Source organism: Sinocyclocheilus rhinocerous, unplaced genomic scaffold (genome assembly GCF_001515625.1).
Source record: "Sinocyclocheilus rhinocerous isolate Xijiao unplaced genomic scaffold, SAMN03320098_v1.1 scaffold984, whole genome shotgun sequence".
Classification (NCBI taxonomy): Eukaryota; Metazoa; Chordata; class Actinopteri; order Cypriniformes; family Cyprinidae; genus Sinocyclocheilus; species Sinocyclocheilus rhinocerous.
In genome coordinates this window covers 333796-356145 of record NW_015643603.1, presented here as the reverse complement: position 1 = coordinate 356145, position 22350 = coordinate 333796, and the positions used below count along the sequence as shown (strand labels likewise).

Sequence of the window (22350 nt, the reverse complement as noted above, 5' to 3'; positions counted from 1 at the left end):
AATAAAAAATGCAGTCATTAAACCTGCAGCTCAACAGTGTTTTTGGAGACATGCTCACTTTCTACACATTCCTCTTTCAGTCCAAGTTATGATGCAGGGATGTTCACCTTTCCTGGATTAAGTTTGGAGCTGTGAGGTACGAGGATGTGTGCACATACACATAAGGAAAGAGAGAGCGCGAGTGTGTTACACACACACACACACACACACACACACAGTCTTTCTCCGTACAACACTCAAACAGTGGCAAAGACACCTGAGAGCCAGCAGTTTGATTGTTTACATCTGTTCAAAATCACGACATTTAAAAAAACAATGGCAGGAGGCTTAAAAGTATAGACGTGATACCAGCTAAATTTAATTATTGTTCTAAATCGCAGAAGCGTAGTACTTTAGTCTGCTATTCCCCGCTCTGTGAGAACGTCATCTGTACGGAACATCATTGTGTACGGAACATGGTTAGTCTACGTTACCCGAAAAATTTGACGGAGGCTCGCAGCCTCGCACCAACCGGAGGGGGAGGGGGTCGTGTGACTCGTTACGCTCTTCGCTGCACACAACTGAGGGAGTCCTGCACTTTCTGTCTTTCTGTCTAAAATTCTGTCAATTTTAGTGCTTTTGAAACCGTGACTTTTCCAAACCGCGGTATACCTTGAAACCGGTTATCGTCCCGTGCCTAAGGTGAATAATAATGGTATCGCCCATCCTTGATGAGTCATGTAATTGACCGAACCTCCAGTAAATAAGTGACAATTAATATGTTTATGGTTTTAAAGCTTTGGCACATTGTTATAAAACTAACTCTACTGGTTAGAAATAGTAATAATTAAACAAAATTGCTCAAACTTTTATCACTTAGTGTTGCACCTATTTCTTAAAGCCTTGACTAAAGTGGTTTTTATTCTGTTTAAAATTTGCTTTATTTTGTTTTAAAATTTAAATGTTGTGTGTCGGATAGATTAGATGATGTAAACTGTGAGATGCACAGATGTCTGAAAAGATGGTAGAAAGACATAATCACTACTGAATAGCAATTCTAAACATGCATTTGGACATGAATTCTGTTTGAACATGTTAAAGCCTTGACTAAAGTGGTTTTTATTCTGTTTAAAATTTGCTTTATTTTGTTTTAAAATTTAAATGTTGTGTGTCGGATAGATTAGATGATGTAAACTGTGAGATGCACAGATGTCTGAAAAGATGGTAGAAAGACAATCACTACTGAATAGCAATTCTAAACATGCATTTGGACATGAATTCTGTTTGAACATAAGAACCCATACACACCCTTCTCAGGTGGCGGTAGTTATGTCACTTGTAAGGGAACACACACATGCCGTCCATAGGGACCAGTGTATTAGTGAGGTGTTTTTCTTCCAGGAACTAGTCTGTAAACAGGTGCTGGAGACAATAACATCCTCTCATCGATCCCTGGAGTAACTGCAGTAATTTAGCTTCTGCTCTTTTCTTCATTTATAAGCCAGCATGACAAGACTAAACATAGGACAAAATATACACTTGCTAACTGCTCTGCTCCATCTGTTGCACACAATTTTTGAAATATAATCATGATTCATGAGGTTCAGTAAATATTGTTGATGTGACTATAGCATTGATTTCTAAATCAGTATTTTTGGCTTGTTTTCCAAAAAATATCATCCTGAAAGCAATGTTTTTGTGTAGTCTTTCCTCAAAAAATCTAAATACATACATGCATAGACACACACACATATGTATTTTGATTTTTTAAAATTATTATATATATTTTTTAATTCAAGTGTAACTTTGTGAAGCAGCTGTTTTTCCACGGATGCCAGACTATTTCATTTCTTATGAACAGTCTTATCTTTTGGTTTTGTCCAGTTTCCAAATAAAATGAGAAAATAATCAGTAACCTTTCTTTTTTAGTATTTAATTTAGCCTACTGGATTGTCAAGAAATGGGAAGTATCACATGCTGATTAAAATAGAAACCATTTTTAAACATGACTCATCTTGTGATGTAAGGTTTTGGCCACAACACCCATAATGTTTGCAAGTAGAACTAAAACTGGGTCTGTTAGATTAAGTCAAGTCAAGTTTATTTGTACAGCGCTTTTCACGATAGCCTTATAGGCAAGTAATACTATTTTGTAACTGATACGGAACTTAATAGGTAGCCAGTGCAGAGACTATAAAATTGGGGTAATATGATCATATTTTCTTGACCTGGTAAGGACTCTAGCCGCTGCATTTTGGACCACCTGTAGCTTGTTTATTGAAGATGCAGGACAACCACCTAGCAGTGCATTACAATAGTCCATTAAGGATATGAGAGTTTTACTGCTATTTACTGCAAAACGACAGCAAGATTGTGTGGGAAGAGAGAGGAACTCTTTAAATCTGCATAACTGAGAGGCAGAGTGAGGAAAGAAAAGAGGAGGAGCAGAGAGAATCCCATGCTCATCATTCATCCCTATACAGAGCCTGAGAAAATAGTAGAGACCTCACCTTTCCCTCATTCCCACACCAAACCTGCTCTGTATCCCTTCTTTCTCCCTCATCACTATTTCTGCAGGGCCTCTTAAATGACAGGAAGTGAGGGAGACGTCTGGTGAAGGAAGGCAAACAATCAAACGGCGGCTTTATGTTGAATGGAGGGAGAAAGAGAAAAGTGACTTGTCACACACACATGCCTCTGGCGAGACTGAATTTACTGTTCACCTCCCTCTTTTACAAGGTGTTTCTTTGATCCAGGGTCTGTTTAATGAAATCAGAGCATGGAATTATGGGTAAATGTCTATGGGCTGTGTGTGTGTGTGTGTTGATAAGTGTACAGTATGTGAATGCCTGCATTGATGATGAATTATTGTGCTTATGGATTTGTTATTTTTTGTGTGCATGTGTTGATATACATAGTGGCTCTGTGTTCTTTTAGGATAACTTTCCATGATTCTGGTTGTATTTTGTTTGAGATTTTGTGGCTCTTCATTTCTCATATATTTAGCAAACTTGTTCTTTGTTTATTGTAGTGCTCATACCGTTACATTGCACATAAATGTAAATATGGTAACACTTCATCTTACAGTTCATATAATAGCATTAACATGTATCATATATTCAAATAGTCATATACAGTATTTTAAAACTTATTTAAATGTACGTGAACCATTGATCAGTTAAACATGAGGCCTATAATGTTTGTTAGTGACTAATGAAAGTTAAAATTCCTTTTTAGTTAAAGTTAAAGTTTAAGTTCTCTTCCATGAGATCACAGTCAAAAAATTTTGTATATTTTTTTGGAGAAAAAAATTGTTGATATTCAGTGAAACAATAGAGCTGAGCATAGTACTAATCAAGATCTCATACTTTTGATAATGAGTCCAGCCTCTGATTAATCACCCTAATTACTTTGTTTAAACAATCTAATAATCAGCCGTTAAGGCTCCCAATATTAAATAAACAAACAGCTTTTTATTCAGAGCCTCATGAATGGATAAATTTCCCATACTTGAACTTCATTTTAACTAAAAACCAAGACCAGTTTGTTCCACCAGGCAAACTTTGTTTACACTTTCTTTAGAAATTTAATTCGGAGTAAAGCAATTGCTTCGTAATCAGGTTCAACACCAGCACAATCAGTTCATTTTCATTTGTCTGTCACAGAGTCAGTTCTGACGGTACTGTTGATCTTCAACAGCTGCATCTGAGACCAGAAAGACCTATAAACATACAGCCTTGGCGTAGACTTCATACACTTTAAATAAATCAGATCTGTTACTCTCTCTCTCTCTCTCTCTCTCACACACACATACACACACACTCTCTCACACACACACACACACACACACACGCACGCACGCACGCACATTTACCTAGCTATCTACATGAGGGCATTGCATAGACTTCTTTTGTTTTTATATACAGCTAGTTATAAATACTATACCCTAACCTAAACGGAAAAATCTCTGCATTTTTACAATAAAAACACTTTATTTTTATACTGTGTTTAGAAGAGGACATCCCCAAATGGAGATTTTGGGAGATTTTGTCAGATTTAGTTCACTTCTGGGTACAAATTTGTCCACAATAAGGTTAAGTAGGTACACCTTTACATAAAATACTTAGTTATAGGTAATACAGTGTAGATAAACAAAAGTGTCCAATAACATTATGCAGTAACACTGTCTACACAACTTTGAAGGTTTAGGACAGAAAGCTTCTGAAAAATGTGCAAAAAGATGTTATTTTTTCAATCATAGTTCAGTCTAAGGCCTTAGGAACGGGGCTGATTTAAGGGTGTGTTTTTTTTTTTTTTTGCTTTAAATTTACATGATGATTTAGCTATGTCCTTTACTGTGGTATAACCAAATTTCTATGCAAACAAGTCTATACAGGAAGAGCCCAATGTTCAGTGAACAAATGGCTGGAGATAATGGAAAACATTTCATGTCCTTCTTTTTCACCTAATGCTGCTGAGTCAAAGACGTTGGAGGTCCAGATTGCACAACTCAAGTCTCATATGGTCTCAATCTTCAGTGTACTTTACCACTGCAGCACCAGACTTCATATAGTAACAGCATTAACAAGCTAATATTAAACGGGACATCAGATGCCCATTTTCCACAAGTTGGTATGATTCTTTAGGGTCTTCATGAAATATCTGTAACATACTCTTGTTAAAATTCCTCAGTGGTAGTGTAAAACAACACCCTTTTTACCTTGTCAAAAACAGCTCTGTTCACAGCGACCTTGCTTTGGTGCATGTCTCTTTAAATGATAATGAGCTAATGCTCACCCCACCCCTCTTGCGTGTCAACTCCAGACACATGAATAAATCAGTATATGGCACGGACATGGTCTTATTCAAATAGCTAGCTATCTATCAGAAACCATCTGCAAATTGACACAGCTCGCTGGATTACACGGTTTCAGACTCAGACAGCCCATAACAAACTGGCTGTGTGTTTTCTTTTCAGCTTTTTTTGAGCTGGCAGACACGCCAGAAACCCAACTAAATGCAAAAAAAAAAGTGAAAATACCATCTGATGTCCCCTTTAACAAAATCAATAAGACTCTCTCTCGTTCTCACTGGTCTTCTCTCTCAATCTTTTCCCTGTCTGTCATTATTTCTCTCTGTTTGTTTCATTTTCATTTTGACTAATATAACATTTCAGTGAACTTTGTTTGCCTGAATAATAAGCTCCATTTCCAAAGATTTGTCTTGGCTTTAAAAATAAATTTTTGATGAATCCATTATGACATTCTGTGTGTAACACAAATCATAATGTGGATGTAATTGTCTTTGTTTCAGGGTCAGGTGGAGGTCTTTGTGAAGCTGCAGGTGTCACCGTGTATTCAAGAAGAAGCTGACTATTATGTGGTCCTTGTAGGCTCGTTCCTTCACCATGTAACTACAGCTCACAGGACCGAGGATCAAGGTTCAATTAGATTCACTGTGCCCGGTAAGACACTGAATAAATCACAGGGTTTAATAGATGTGTATATAGGCCGATTTTCTTTGATTGTGAAAAGGCCAGCTCACACTAAGAACTATAACAATAACTATATTGGCATCTACGTCAACGCACGTTAACATTGTTTATTTGAAACGTGCTGTAGTTTTTTTTTTTTCATCTGCCGCTTCAAATGCTTGAGCACTCTTGTTAGGTGGATTCTGATTGGCTGTCAATGCTTTTATCATCCGTTATCTGGAAAAATAAATGCTCTGAAAATGATTCCAACGATATTGTTGATATTGTCGTTATTTCTATAGTTGTGGTGTGGTCTTACCTATTTTCATAGAGTTAGAATGATTATTAAAACTTTAAAGTTATAGTTATCTTTATGGTTATCATCGTTGGTGTGAACTGGACTGTAAGGGGATTTCCTGTTGACATGGAAACCTGTACAGTGCTGTATAGTAATAGTGCTTGTTTGTGTATGATGAGGAGTGAAGAATAAGTGTTTCTATGGAAACCAAATAGTTAGAAGGCAACAAATACCTGAAAGAAATAGTTCAGTCTTGAAACATAATGAAATAGAGTTGTGAGCTCATGTTACCTGATGGCTTTAAGTGTCAGTAAAAGCAAAAATGGGCCAGTGCTTGATTTCTTCCTATAATATAAAGTTCCAGTGTTCATAACATCCTGTTTTTGTGTTTTGCCATGTGACCTGAATCAAGACCGTAACACAAGACAATACCGTGATGTACAAATATTACCCTAGTTTTTAATGTTTAGGACATATTGAAGGACTTGTCCTTTTTTCAGCAGCCTTTAGTTTAAGACACTGTAAAACAAAATTTGCAAAACAAAAAGCTAAACAAAATCACAAATGACCAAATATAAAAAAGTAGATAGAGCATCTGTCTGAAAACACTGATGGAAACGAACAAAATAAAGCAAATATAGTGTGGTTAGACAACAAGATAAACAAGATCAAAATGATGTAGTCCATCATGAGCAGATAGAAGAGGTATCATTTAACATATTTGATGAGCTGCCTCACCAAACTTTTCTCACCTCTCCTCCGTCAAGGCCACGATGTTCCAGAGAAAGTATCTGTGGAGATCTACTGCTGTTTGAGGGGCAGCAGAAGTCCTATCAGCCCCCTCTGCAATTCAGGACAGCTCTCTCTGGAGTATATGCGGGATGAGGCACAAGAGGTGGCAGAGCAGCTGATGAACTTGACATCCAGCAGCTATCAGGATATCCTAAGGAAGTTCTGCCCAGAGAAAATGTTTTCATCTGAGACTAACCATTTAGACCAGACTGGCCAGCATGGGACAGATGGGATTTGTGATCCAAAGGAAATATTTCGATTGGAAAGCCTAGCAGAACAGGGGCTCAGTGTTTGTGAACAGGGGAATTTCAGCCAGATAGAAGCCTCAGGAACATCAGAGTTTAATCCAGAGCACAGATGCACAGTGGGACAACACAGTGCAGTTGATGAAAAAATCGCACAGGCCCTGGCTAACTTGCACTTTCTGGGATGGGACAGCCAAGCTGGACAGGAGAAGCAAGGTCAGTCATTTTCACTAGTACTGATAACCCTAATTTTATTCCTGTATGCTACATCAGATACTGACCGTTATGTACAATGTTAAATGTGAGCCAAAATCATCACAATTAAAAGAACCAAAGACTTAAACTACTTCAGTCTGTGTGCACTGAATTTATTTAATACACGAGTTTCACAATTTGAGTTGAATTACTGAAATAAATGAACTTTTCCACGACATTCTAATTTATTGAGATGCACCTGTAGATTTGCCAAAGTCTTCAATCAAATTAGTTCTCAGAAAAAAGTGCACTTCAAAGCACCATAACCCAGACTGCCATTATATTCATGTGATTTATGTTTTGGAAACACAGATCACCTTTCTGAAACGTTTAGAGCCTCTTGTGATCTTTACAGAGGTGCCATTGCCATATAATATACTGCTTGAATGGACTGTATGAATTAGATTCTGATTGCATTATCCATATGGGTGTTTAACTAACTGTTGTAGGACAGATGTATGGAGCTCGGCACCATGTTTGTTATGGTTCGTTAGTGGAACACAGGATTAAATTCAACAGCACTTTAGTTACAGCTGAGTAACTCTAAGTAATAGCGTTTTGTGTTCATTTAGAAGCTAGACTCATCAAGGTGAATGGTTTTGAGTTCCTGGGCCAATGAATCTGTGCATAATATAATGTAATGTAATGTAATGTAATAATATAATATAATATAATATAATATAATATATAAAACTGACTTTGTCATCAACATTTTCTGCTTACCTTGGACCTGTAGAGGTGAATCAGTGTTCTCTTTCTGTATTGTAGTCTGGCAGGAAAAGTTATTAGGATGAGTCAACCCATTGAAATTGATCATAAACAGGTTTTAACCAAGGCACACTAAATTTTAAGGAATTTGGATCATCCATTACAGAAAGAATTTCAGTTGTTGCCCTCAGGGTGTCGTTTTAGGGTACCTGGTGGAAGAACAAACTATTTTGTTTTATTTTTTTCAGTGACTATTGGTTTGATGAATTCTTAACTTAACTCCACTTTTTTTGTGCATTGGGGATTTCCAATTTGAGGAAACACTGTTGCATCAGAGCAGGTTATCAGGATGAGTGTTAGGAGCATGCTTCTCATGTGACAGACAGCCAATATTAACAAACAGTGATATAGACTAAAAAAGTAAACAATAATTTGAGTCTTGTTGGCCAGAGCACAGTTTCAGCATGGCCATTTAACTCCTGGAATATTGTTGATGGAATATTTTATTTCATATACATGATCTATGTTTCTTTGTATTAAAAAAACTGTATAATTTCAGAATATTCTGAAATGAAAATAATAATGCCATATATGTTCTTCTCTTGAATATAACAATATTTGTGTGTGTGTGTGTGTGTGTGTGTGTGTGTGTGAAATACAGTGCAGTGTAGTAGTTGTTATGGTCTGGAGCTCTGTCTAAGTGAGAATTGATACTGTGCCCATTCCATTATGGAACATTAACTAATTTCTTGAACAGTGAGAAGGGAAAGAGATTTAAAGAATGTATCTTGTGCACACAGGGCCCCTTACATAACACTAGCAGTTGTTTGCGGTAAATTGCACAGCTGAATTAGTGTTCATTTCATTGCTTTGTCTGAAGAACGGTGTGTCAGCTTTAATTAATGACAGCACTCTTTAGCAACATTCTTGCTAGTCTCAGGGAAAGTAACAGCAATTTATCTCACAAGTGTTACTGCTTGTTTTGTGTGCATCAAAACAACCTGGACATTCACATATTGGATATGAATATGTTTATATAATCATTTAAATTTGTTGCATTCCCCTGAGAACTATTGTTGTTGGCAGTTTGCTGAGTTAAACAGCTTTAGCACACTGCACTTTATACATTTCACAAACAAAACAAATCAAGCAACAGCAATCCTTTATCTCTCAAACAAACTGGTTCAGTTTCTGCAACTTCTTGCAAAATATATAAGTGACATGCTTGCAGAAATTGTAAACCGAGAGCAGTGTGATTTGGCTATGGAAATGTTGCCTCACCTCGCTTTGAAATCTAAACAGCAGTTCGACTACCACTATCAATATGAGCAAAGAGTCGTAGACATCTGTTCAGTCATTTACTGTGTGTGTGTGTGTGTGTCTGTGTGCTGTGTTTTACAAACACACCAGTCCGGTTTAGAGTCCCCTCTTTAGATGGTCTATCAACACCCAGTAACTTGTCCTCAGTTCCACTGAACCAGGACAAAGAAAATAATCCCACACTTATACAAGGCTTTATCAACTTGATTCTTTATATCCTGAACCTCCTGAATTTCATTCATATGAAGATGAACTGATTGTTTATGATGAGTCCACTTTAGGGATGTAACGATTACCAGTTTGACGATAAATCATGATAAAATTCCCCACCGTTAGTATTACTGTTTCATCTTTTAATTATAAATTATTATTTTAATACCGTTACATCCCTAGTCCACTTGATGGAATTGAATTTGCATTTGCTGTGTGAGTTTGAGCATTGCGATAACCTGATGAGCAGATTTTGACTCTGAGTTCTACACATATTACCCTTAAATATCTGTGGCTCACGCATACTTATGGGAAACACTAAAACAATAAAGAGGAAAACAGAAAGGGTGCCACATTCACTGTAGTTTGAAGGCCGGATTGGATTAAATATTTTTTCCTCAAATCATCCAAAAGGCTTAGAGACTCCTCCATGGACCGTATTCAACCCTTGGGCCCTGTCTTTGACACCCCTTCATAATACACCTCAGAGACCATGCACAAAGTTCTTGCCATAAGTGTTTGTCTCCCTACCGCATTTACCGTTTATGACCAGATGTGTACCACACAGAGATTAGCTGTCTGTTTGAACTCTAAACCATTGATGTGGATGTCCACAAGGTTATTATGGTCCATTTTTTTCGACAGTGTTATACCTGTTATCAGACTACTGCTTGTTTGCATAAAGCACAAAGCACAGATGGGCTTGCATGCAAATAACAAAACAACATCTTGTGTGTATTTTAGAACTTGTACACTAATGTGCCAGTTGGACTCCTGATTTCTTATAACTGTAGATTTTTTTTATTTGACAATCTCCCTATTGAGCACGCAAAAGGCTTTCTTTTAGAGCTAATTAAAGTAGTTTTATATATTCAAAATAAACAAAATTTGTGTGTGATTTTAATATACTGTGTGTATTCTTCAATAAAAACAATATTTATTGAGGTGAAAAAAGATTAATGATTTAAATTGATATATATTATATATAGGAGTTCTGCTTATATGATATACTGTAGAGGGCCTTCAGATATTGTGTATGGTATATATTGTGCAGCCTTCAAGCCAAAAAGATTGAGAACAAGTGCTCTACAGGGTTTTGAATGCAGTCATGCCCTAGTATATTGAAAAATAAATATTACGCAGTGGACTAAATCTGTGGGTGGAATAAAAGAGAACTTTGAAAAGCATGCCAAACTCTCTTCAAATCACAATATCATTTCCACACATACTACAACTCCTTTTATACTTGTACACCTTATAAATAGCTAATTTCTCCCAAACTGGGAAATTAATACATAGAAATAAATAGAAAGTTAAAATAGAAATATAATCTGCCTTTCTTAATTGGAAAAAAAATTACTTGTCTGATCGCTTATCATTCTCTGTCTCTTTTAGATCTCCTTTCCAGGGAAATGCCTCTACATGTGGCCATGATTTTGGGGTTCCCCCACCTCAGTCACTTCCTCCTCCAGGAGTCAGAAAGTCAGAGGATGATTCCCATCGTCGACAAGGAAGGACATAGTCCTCTCACACTGGCTCAGAAGCACAGGGACCCGACACTCATCAGCGATCTAACAAAGTGAGTCACTCCGTCCAGCCTGACACAATGCACTATAATTAGATTACATCTGAAAAAGATCCATTAATCACTGATGTGTCACCTCAGTCATTGATATAGCGTACAGTAGGGCTGAGTTTAATGTGTCTTATGACTGTGTTATGATCAGTCCCAAAAAAAGCAGTGCGTGGAGGCCAGTGTGGATGTGTCAGATATGGACTGACGGCTCTCACCAGCTCCGTATCTGCCCTGTCACCGAATCTATTAGTCTGACTGTGAAAAACGGCACACGGATAGATGCACCACACAGCATCAAGCTGTACAGAGAGAATAGCAGAGCATCGGATACACTTGCAAGGGTGAGTCTGCATTTGCATACAGGCGTGGACACCCATTAAAGGGGTCATATGATGCGATTTCAATTTTTCCTTTCTCTTTGGAGTGTTACAAGCTCTTGGTGCATAAAGAAGATCTGTAAAGTTGCAAAGACTAAAGTCTCAAATCCAAAGAGATATTCTTTATAAAAGTTAAGAGTCAACCACGCCTACCTAAAACGGCTCGTTCTAACACACCCCCACATACCTACGTCACGATCTCGGAAGATTTGCATAACGCCGCCCAAACGTTCACGCAAAGAAAGATCATTGCTCCGGCCTGACAGGGCATCATCACAATATGGCAAGGGGCGTAACATTTCCGTCTCACGCTTGAGGTATTCGGCCAATCATAACGCACTGGATAGCTGGCCAATCAAGAGCACACCTCGCTTTTCAGACCGATGAACTTTGTAAAAATTGACGCGTTTCAGAAAGGCGGGGCATAGAGGAGAAACAATAATGTACAGTTTGTGGAAAATAATGTGTTTTTTGAACCTTAAACCGCATAAACACATTTCATTACACCAAATACACAAAATAATGTTCTTTTTAGCAACATCGTATGACCCCTTTAACACAAATTTTAAGGAAACTTTCTTTGTTTGATTTTCACTGTTTGTGACTCTCTGAAAATCTTGGACTTTGTTTAATCTCTGCCTAAAAAAGCGGTGTATAAGGAATAGAAAATTACATAGATGTTTGACTAAGCTTAACAGTAAGCTTTTCTGATTATTTTCTGCTTTTTGCTTTATAAAGTTTTACCAGTTAAAAGTAAACTGTATAATTTCTACGCCATTACAGAACATAATTGAAAAACTGATGACTGTTTTTAAACAGCTTCTGAATTTCAAACACTCCCCCAATTTGCTGGTGATTGAGTTCAAAGGTTCAGGGTTCAGCTGGTTAGACTTGTTAGCCTCTGCTGGTACATGCTGTAACTACACCATCTGCACCCCAAAATCATCTTTCGCTATTGGCAGACAGTTATTCAAAAGAACTCAAAATTAGTTGTATATTCCGAGTAAATATATGGGTAATATTAATTTTAGAATGGAATAAATATTTTATGTGCTTACCATATGTTACGGAAAAGAAAGTATTATAAAACTCCAGGTGAAATAATCCCCAGTTTGAAATACACCTCTCAGCTGTCCACCCCTCTCTCTAACTTTGTTTTACAAGTCTATAAATGACTAAAGTCATAACTTTGGAAACTTTTATTGCAGTTTACAGTATTGTTTACAGATATTGCTTTGAGCGGCAGACTGGTATTTCTCATATAACAACTGTTGGCAGACAGAACAAGATCAGCAGAGAGATTACAAGTGCTGTAAATCATGTACCTGAGGTTTCTCAAAACTGTTTTCATATGTAATAATTATACATAGTTTAATAAGTAAATGTAAAGTACCATTTAAAAGTTTGGGTTTGGCAAGTTTTTTTTTTTTATGTTTTTGAAAGATGTCTCTTATGCTCATCAAGAATGCATTTATTTGATCAAAAATACAGTAAAAAAAAAGCAATATTGTGAAAAATATATATTTTTAACAGTCATTACAATTTTCTATTTTAATATGTTTTAAAATGTAATTTATTCCTGTCGCTTTTGATTTATTGCATCCTTGCTGAATAAAAGTATTAATTTAAAATAGAGTTAAAAGAGTTCATCAAAATGAGATTTTTCAAATGATGTCAAACACAAAAACATGTGATTCTATATCAGAGCTGACAGTGTAAAACACATTACAGGTGGGGCGACTGAGTGAGGGAAGCGTGCGCAGATCTGATGTATGTGACACAGGTAATAAACCAGAGCTCATTTCAATGTGCTTTACCTCAATACACAGACTACAATATCTGTCAATTTTTTTGCCCATGTTAGCAATAATGAACTGTTAAACTAAAATGTTCAGCTGCAATCTGGGATTTCAACTGATATTTGTGGGTTTCTGGAAATTAGATATAAGCCGTGTGGTGAGAGTTCAAACTCCACAAGATCAATCCTGGCCATAATGGTCATTTTATTATTTTTCACTTTATTTTATTCCTCCTGTCTTCTGTCATGGGTTTATTTTATGACTAGTTTCTATATTTTGCTCTCGCCAAGGTCTTATCACGTTTCATCCTGCTGTTGTGATCAATTTTCTTCTCTGGTGGCTCTCACTTACCCTCAATCCTCCTTCTGTTATTCCACTTTTTCTTTTTATCTGTCTCTCACTCTCCTTTCCCTCTTCATGACCCCAGCTCTCCCCCCCCCGACTCTCTCTCTCTCTCTCTCTCTCTCTCTCTCTCTCTCTCTGTCTGTCACTGTGAGTTAGGTCTGGCAGGGTTGTTAGAGTACATTGGGTGAATTTGGCTCAGTCAGGAGGACATTGTGGTAGAATGTGGAATGAGGAGTACACATACACTAATACACACACACATACACAGAGCAGTCTTTGTGAGGGACCTCCGGCTGGTTTCCCAAACATGTCCAGTATGAGGAGATGCATTCCTCCTGGGTGGGCCGAGAGACAGAGACACTATATGTTTGGGAGGGCTAAGAGAGGACAAAATGAGAGAAATAATCTGCCTACAGTTCGACTGATCAAGAAAAAATGGCATGATGTAAATGCTATTAAGAGACACAGAGAAATTGCAAGCTTGCTGTGTTGACAGCAGGAGCCTCAGCGGGTTTAGCCTCTGTGACCCTGTGAACTTAATGTTCAGACACTTCCTGTCACTGCTCACCATGGTGATAGGTGTCTCGGTTTTCCAACCGAAAGGCTTGTTTGTGCTCAAGTTTGCAATTGCATACGAGTGGAAATCAATTTTCATGTTGTATTTGTTGTTTCTGCTCCTCAGATCTGAATAGCCAACTGAGAATCGAGGATGAAACCCTGGTGGATAGTGTGAGTGGAGTTATTTTTGTGCGTGAGTCTGTCTCAGTCAATTCCTGGAATCAGAAACACAATAATGGATCACTTAGTCTTCTTCAGACCTGCCATATGTGCTCTTGTAGTGTTTTTCTCTTTGCTAATGGACAGATGTTCATGCCTGCGTTCTTATTTTGGTCTGTTTTTGTTCTTGAAAACGATTGAATTGTCGTGTGTGAGTGTGTTTTCGTCGTCTTGTTTTTCAGGTCTTTGAAGAACAGCTTGTTCTCTGTCTGGATGAAGAGGATGGAGAGCTAAACACATTTAACTCAGGTACACATGCATACGTCCAAGGAATAGATTTTATTCAGCAAGGATGCAATAAAAAAAACAAAGGCGACAGTGAAGACCTTTTATAATGTTACAAAAGATTTCTATTTCAGATAAATGCTTTTCTTTTGAACTTTTTTTTTAATAAAAAAAAACAAAAACAATGAATGCATCACAGTTTCCACAAAAATATTAAGCACCACTACTGTTTTAAATATCGATAATAATAAGAATTGTTTGAGCACCAAATCAGCATATTAAAATGATTTCTGAAGGATCATGTGACACTGAAGGCTGGAGTAATGCCTGCTGAAAATTCAGCTTTGCCATCACAGAAATAAATTACTTTTTTTAAAATATATTAAAATAAAGATCAGTTATATTAAATTGTAATAAAATGTCATAATATTACTGTTTTTACTGTATTTTTGATTAAATAAATGCAGCCTTGGCAAGCGTAAGAGACTTCTTTCAAAAGCATTAAAAAATCTTACCAACCCCAAACTTTTGAACAGTAATGTAGTTGTAATGTAGTTGCACTGAAAACACATTTCATTTTCATAACCATTTTTGGTCGTGGAACCTCATAAGTGAACGGTTTGGAACACTCTACAGTTGCAGCAACTCAAATAGTGTTTTACGCTGGAGGTTTAGACTGTGATGTTAACATGTTGCTAAGCAAACAGTGTGATACTGTAATAAGGATAAAAAATATATAGCAAACAAATTAGGTAAAATAACAAATTTTAATGTGTTTTTTTTAAATAATCAACATTTTTTCGTAGTGCCATCTTGAAATTAATTTCTCACTGAGCTTGTTGGAGGCCATTATGGTGCATTGGAATGCTGTCTAATAATATAGTAATATATCCTAACCCTAACCTTTGTCCAAAAGAAGTGATTATAGCAGGCAGCATAATTAAGTTGCTTAGTGTATCTTAATAAGGAGCTGACTGGGTTTTGAACAGAGTATTTATGATGCTGGAGTTGAGATTATGGAATTGAGTATGGAAAGGTGGCTGGTCATGTGTCATGTTGGATTTCTGATGTCAGAAATGTACGGTACAAGCCAATTTTTCAGCTTTGTTTCAACAGACGTATTGATTGAACTATAGATAAATATTTAATGGCCTACAAAGTTCTTATATGTAAACAATACATCGACAAGAAAATTTGATGTTGACTGCTGATGCTTTGTGTATGTACTTGCATGCATGAGAAGGGCTTATTGAATATGGAAAAGTCATGAATTGTCTTATTGGACTGATGCTAACCTAATTGACCTCAGTGCAGTTACATCAGTTTGGCCAAAGGAGTAGCAGAAAGAAGGAACAGGAACGTGTTTAATTTAAGAGGATTCTTTGAGGTTAGAGCAAAATCATGTTCATTCAAAACAGACATCTTGTGTTTTTAATCATTCTCTCAGTGTATTTCAAGTACAAAGCAGCAGGCGCTGGCAACGGAACATACTCATTTTCCATCTAAATGAAATTGTGCAGACCTTCTGTTCAGTGTTCATTGATTAGTTTCATGTCATTGTTGCTCAAGGGGAAAAAGTGCCTCCTGGATTTCAGACGCTGCCATTGCTCTTATGGATCTGCTGTCCTTGATTAAAAAATTGCAATTTTTTTGTTTTTCTTTCTTTTCTTTTTTTTTTTGAGGAAGATAGGAAGATTTATAGGCAAGGAAGGACAGAAGATAGAACTCTTTTCTTTTGAAACAGCTTTGGCCCCTTCAACCCAACTACCCTCTCACACAGACATGCACATTCACAGTTTCAACTGTAAAATCGAGGCAGGAATGTTAACAAGCTTAGATTTTTGAACTTGCACAAAAGCTGACATTTAAGATGATGCTTTAAAATTTAGCCCATCCCACAGAACGTGTTCCTCATCCTAATACAGATGCTCTCACTGATTTCTCCCAGTTACCTTGTTCATGTAGCAAAATGCTTCCTAAACAGGTCTGTGTTACCTGAGGGGTTACTTCTGTAGGTTTTAGGGGTCTTTGGATATATTTATTTGGTTAAACCTAGAAAAAAAGACTAATAATTGTGATTAATCTCATGATTTTTTCCTTCTTTTTAAGGAAAGAAAATGTAGGAAAGTAGTACATTTTAAATTAAATTAAATGTTAAAATGAACAAATTGCACCACACAAAAGATGAAAATGCCTTGAGTTTTGTTAAATGACTTTGGGTTGATCAACCTTGAGCTGATCTTCTCTGTAATAAGTGTAGCATGATTCTGTATTCATTTCCTAAAATAATCTTGTTTGAAAAGTACTTACCCATGATAATGATTCTAAGAATATTTATTCATTTGTTCATTCACACTCACATATGCAACCCATTCTCATAATCTGAGCTATATTGAGCTATCATTTCCTTTTTTCTCGTTTTAAACACAAGTCTCTTACACGCAGATGGTTAGCCACTAAAAACTCTGAGAAAGGCAGAGGGAGGAGAAATCTGGGGTTGAGAGAGCCCAGATTTCATGAGAGACTAAAACAGTCACACTCCACAGAAAAGAGCAGGCCGACTGGAAGCAAACTCTTTTGGAGGTCTCTATTTAAACTGAATGGACAATTCCGCTGTTGTAGAAGTAAAGGAATATGAACACGGACGAAAGAATATAAGAAAAAAGGAATTAAATCTGACATTTTTGTTTACTCACCTTCACCTATCAGGAGATCTGTCTTCATGCGGAGGATTTTCTAAAGAGCTACACACAGACATATATAATTATTGAGTTGCAGCAGACTTATGGTACCATTTAAAAATCCTAACCTGTGAAATAAAAGTCTTTTGTTGGTTTTTGAGACCTTTGGAGAACTGAATGAGTCTGCTGTTTGGATTACTGGAGCACATGTTCCTGCTGAAGGATGGATACATACACACACTGAGTGGTTCGCTAACAGAGACTGAATGTCCACCACATGCAGAGAGTAATCCATCTCGTCTCAGGCACACACACACACACACACCTGGCTGTAATACTGCTTTTTAAAAGTTCCTGGCTGGTGGTGACTTGGCTTTTTAACTAGTAGACTTACTTTGTGTTGTTGAGCTTGTGTTGTATTTCAGTGGGTTTGATTTTGTGAATTGGGTCTGTGTCAGATTCAGTTGTGCTGTTGAATTTAAGTGGGGTACTTTTTGTATAGTTGGGTTTTGTAGGATTGACTTTATGGGATTTGAGGTTGATTTGGTGTTAATTTGTTATCTGTGAGGGGCTGGGTTTTTTTTAGGTTTAGGTTTTATTTTGTTGCAGATTGCAGTGTAATTTCAATGTCATGTTAATATAAATTGATATTTTATTATATACAGGTACAATAATATTACTGATATATTTTTAGTTATCATTAGCTATCAGCTCAGCATGACTAGTGTCGATTTTTCAGTAATGTCATGTTTTAAATAGAGATTTTAGAACATGTTCTAGATTATACTGTGGGCCACCACTCTGGGATTGGCTTGGGATTGTTATTAAAATTAATTCATGTCTGTTGCAAGTCAGTTTGGCCCACCCTTGTACTGTTTTTGAGGCGATACATGACTCATTCCTGCCTATGAGAAGTTGCATTACAAATTAGGTTGCTTTGCATCATGAATTTATGAAAAAATAATTATGGTGATTTGTTCCACGTTGAAATTGCAGTTTGCTTCATTATTTGTTTATAAAGATTAAGAGGAGGTGTGTGTCCTTTTGCATCCCAAGACCTCATGGGGTTTTATTAGCATTTATGGTTAATGATTCCTAAACCTTGGCTGACCTTTCAGATTCCTACAGACACCTTAGTTTGAAAATCCTTCCGTCGTGCTCTCCCAGGTCCAGTTTGAGTCCTGACTCTGCCTGCAACAAAAAAAGTGGGAGTATAGAGTGTCAAGACTGAGCCTACCTTCTCCAACACGCGCACAAACACTCGCGGACTCATCTCCTCAATGCTTATCTGAGGAATCTGCATTTTTTAGATAGGTGTTCTCAAACTCCTGCGTAACTCCTTGTTGATTTTACTGTTATGTGTTTCACAAAACGGAGCAGTTGAGGAAAATTAAAAACATGGACTCTGATTCAGACTCTCCGTTTAACTACTCATGGCCATCCTTCCCAAAGATGAGAATCTGGAGACGGACATCAAAAGCAGGTAACTTGAGAGTAATGGAGAGAGAGAGAGAGAGAGAGACAGAGAGAGAGAACCGGTCTGTACGAATGATGCTTGCAACAAAGACACATACATAATGCTTGAGAAAAGCAAACATACACAGACTAAAAGTGTTTGGTTGACTCACATGACTTTAGTTTGTGTGTTTTTGTCAATTGTTTTTGGTCTGTGGTGCAGGGCAGCTTTACAGGCTTAATTCAGCAATGAGTCAGAGCTCAAATAGCTGATTCTGGTTCTGTACAATGGGAATTTTGAGCCAGGCTTGCAGTGAGATGTTTTTGATAGGATATTACAGTGGTGTAATATCCTGACCAAAAATGCTGTAGTCAGAGGTACAATCCAGACAAGGGTATAAAGGAAAAACTTAACTGCCTGTCACAGGTCAAATTAAGTGAGTGAGTGTTTCATTTGAAAGCAAAACTGCATAATCCAGCTTTTGGAAAACAGCTATTGTTGTTAGTATTACAAATCCATTAGATCTTCTTTTGAGTTTAATGGGGATTCAGCACACATGAGCCCTGCGTTTGGGTTTCCTGGAGATGTGTGATTCACCAAGTTATCTGAATGAGTAAAGTCTGTGTGTGTGTGTGTGTGTGGGGGGGAGTTGACGTCAGTATCTGGTATTTCCATTGTTGTTGGAAGGCCTTCACATGCATCTATCATGACGGGATGCCCCTGCAAGTTATCGGAATCTCAATTTCATTTTAACATACACACTCATCTTTACCAAGACACACACAGATAGATGATCATGTGCCAACAAATACATACCTTTCCCTTGAACATTTAATCTTGATGTGTTTGTTTGACAATGTCGGTGTAAGTTTTTGTCATGTGAATGGATAGGTACATGTGTAAGTTTGTGTTTCTGCACATAGCTGTAAAGGTCATTGCAAGTGTGTGTGAGAGGCTGAATGTCTGTTTCTTCTATTTTCTGTACACACTGCGCCACTTTGACTGTATTGGGACCACAAATTTTGTGTTTGCCCAGAAGATAATTTATTATTCAGAGGTTTTTTCTTCATAGTTTATAATGTATTAATGGAGTTCTCAGATATTTAAGATAATAGCAGATTTGCTTAACAAGTTGGTCACTTTGTTGTATTCCTCATTTCTAAGTCACTTTAAAATAATAAATAGAGGTGGTAAAAGTAAAAGGATAAAAGTGTCTGCTAAATGAATAATTATAAATGTACATGATACTGTGTGAGAAATAATTATGCTCTCTTATGCTCACCAAGACTGCATTTATTTGAATTAAACATACAGTAAAAACAGTAATATTGTGAAATATTATTACAATATAAAATAAAGTTTTCTATTTTAGAAATGAATTTTCAGCAGCCAATACTTCAGTCTTCAGTGTCACAGACTAGTATACTTCAGAAATCGTTCTAATATGCTGATTTGGTGCTCAAGAAACATTTCTAGAACGTTCAAATGAACAGCCTTTTATTTGAAATATAAATCTTTTATATTCTCCAAAAATAGTTTTTTGGATCTCTTTTGGATAAATGCACAGAGACACATAGAGTTAACTGTGCAAAAGGAAAGCAAAAGCCTCCTTAAAAATAAAAATTCACCGGCCATAAAGAGACCGTGCTGTTGTGCCATTTTCTATTTTACTGGTTTCTTCTGCCATCTTGGCATTCAGAGATTGTCAAAACACTTACGCGCACACACAAAATTTTCCAGAGAACAGAACAAAGGCAGCAGCATGTAAAGTGACAGCTGTTATTCACATTATTGTTTTTATTAGTTGACTCATTATCACTAACTCTGCATTTCCATCCAGTTGTATTGACACACATACATCAATTTGACAGTGTGCTTTGTTTTGACAGAGAAGCTGTGTTCCTCTCCTGGCTCCTGTACTCCATTTCACCTCAGTTCCTCAGACACTGCTGCCGTCAGGCTCATGGCCATGCTCAGAGGCTCCGCTAAGGTCAGAATCCACACATATCGCTACTCCTACAAATCAGCTCACTCAGTATGCCAGATCTACAGACACTCAGCTGTAACATTTTTCATCCAAATCCCATCTCCTCCCTTCACTTTACTGCCTTTATCTTGTGATTGATCTCTGTGAAAGTCTTGGGGAAAATCTTTATTTGATCTTGGCACATTGTAGCCTGAATCTTAAGCCACAACTCTTCTACTGCCACAGAAGTCTTTAGTTTGACATGAATCAAGGCACTGTGGTTTATGAGACGCCAGGCTTTGTGTAATGGATAGTTTACCCAAAACAAAAAAATGTGTCATCACTTACTCACCCTCATGTCCTTCCAAACCTGTATGATTTTATTTCTTCCGTTTAACACAAAAGATATTTTGGAAAATGTCTCAGTGTTTTTTGTGCATACAAAAGTCAGCGGGGACCAGTAATGTTTTGGACCGCATTGACTTTCACTGTATGGACAAAAACGGTTGAAAATTTTTTCTGAAGAAAGTAAGGTACAGGTTTTTTCACTTTTCATGAGGGTGAGAAAAATATTTCATTTTTATGTGAACTAACCCTAGTAAATCACTACATTACTTTTGTCGTTTTCTTAGTACATGAAATATTTGTTTTCTCTTCTGATGTAGGACAATGACCTCAATATGAAGTACGCTGTTACAAGTGTCACAGAGGACAGTTCTGGGACAGATAGTGGTGTGTGGCCAATGTCAGATACAGGGGTCTTGTCACCAGGGACTATAGATATGCCTCCAGCTATTAAAGATGATGAAGGTCAGAGAGGACGGCAGCATGCTTCTCGTTCTTTCTCTCCCACCACTCCAGCGGGACTGATGCTGGATAGACTCGTGCGTGCCACACGACCTGCTGAACTGACATATGACAGCTCAAGCTCACCTACAGAGCCATGTGACCTAAGGTAAGCATGCTAACATTGATGTTTTGTTGTGACAGTCTGTTAATCGCAGGTGGTGTTTGAAATTTGACACTGTACACTTTATACACTACCGATTGGGGTTGGTAAGATTTTTTTAAAAAATGTTTTTGAAAGAAGTATATTATGCTCACAAAGGCTGCATGTACGGGGGAAAAAAACACTTTAAAATATATTTCCGTCTCATATGATCATTCAGAAATCATTCTAATATATGCTGATTTGGTGCTCATGAAACATTTCTTCTTATTATCAATATTGAAAACTGTATATTTTTGTAGAAATCATGATTTTTTTGAAAGTTCAAAAGAACAGCATTTATTTGAAATGTAAATCTTTTGTAGGATTATAAATGTCTTTAATGTCACTTTTGATGAAGTTAATGCATTCTTGCTGAATAAAAGTATCAATTTCTTTCCCAAAAATTTCCAACCACAAACTTTTGAGTAGTAGTTTATGTCCTCGGTTTATACTTCATAGTGATTTGAAGTAGCCAAATCAAGCACAGGTTGCATGGCATGAGAAAATAACTCATACATTAAATGCAGGTTCACTTACAGCGAGAATAAACATGGTTTGTGCCGACCACATGCGTTTTGCGCAATTAATTCTTGGCTGCTGAGAGCATGAACCCATCACTGTTCGGAAAACATTTTAAGGACATTTTGTTTACTTGTGTACAATAACATACATTTGTACTGTATTGGGCACCACTTAGACCAGGGCTGTCCAAACTTGGTCCTGGAGGGCCGGTGTCCTGCAGAGTTTAGCTCCAACCCTAATTAAACACACCTGAACCAGCTAATCAAGCTCTTACTAGGCATAGAAACTTCCAGGCAGGTGTGTTGAGGCAAGTTGGAGCTAAACTCTGCAGGACACCGGCCCTCCAGGACCGAGT

At 37.1% G+C, this 22350-nt stretch overlaps 1 protein-coding gene across 6 annotated transcripts in view; it reads left to right on the top strand.

The window, feature by feature from the left end:
- LOC107757522 (rho guanine nucleotide exchange factor 28-like) overlaps positions 1-22350 on the top strand; it is an 86106-nt gene that overhangs the window by 26925 nt on the left and 36831 nt on the right. For all 6 annotated transcript variants that reach the window (XM_016575017.1, XM_016575014.1, XM_016575016.1 and 3 more), the window contains exons 3-11: positions 5293-5443; positions 6518-7003; positions 10676-10859; positions 11008-11197; positions 12965-13016; positions 14060-14106; positions 14337-14403; positions 20406-20506; positions 21148-21437. In XM_016575017.1, coding sequence (XP_016430503.1) covers positions 5293-5443; positions 6518-7003; positions 10676-10859; positions 11008-11197; positions 12965-13016; positions 14060-14106; positions 14337-14403; positions 20406-20506; positions 21148-21437 — 1568 coding nt within the window. The remainder of the gene's footprint in view (positions 1-5292; positions 5444-6517; positions 7004-10675; positions 10860-11007; positions 11198-12964; positions 13017-14059; positions 14107-14336; positions 14404-20405; positions 20507-21147; positions 21438-22350) is intronic.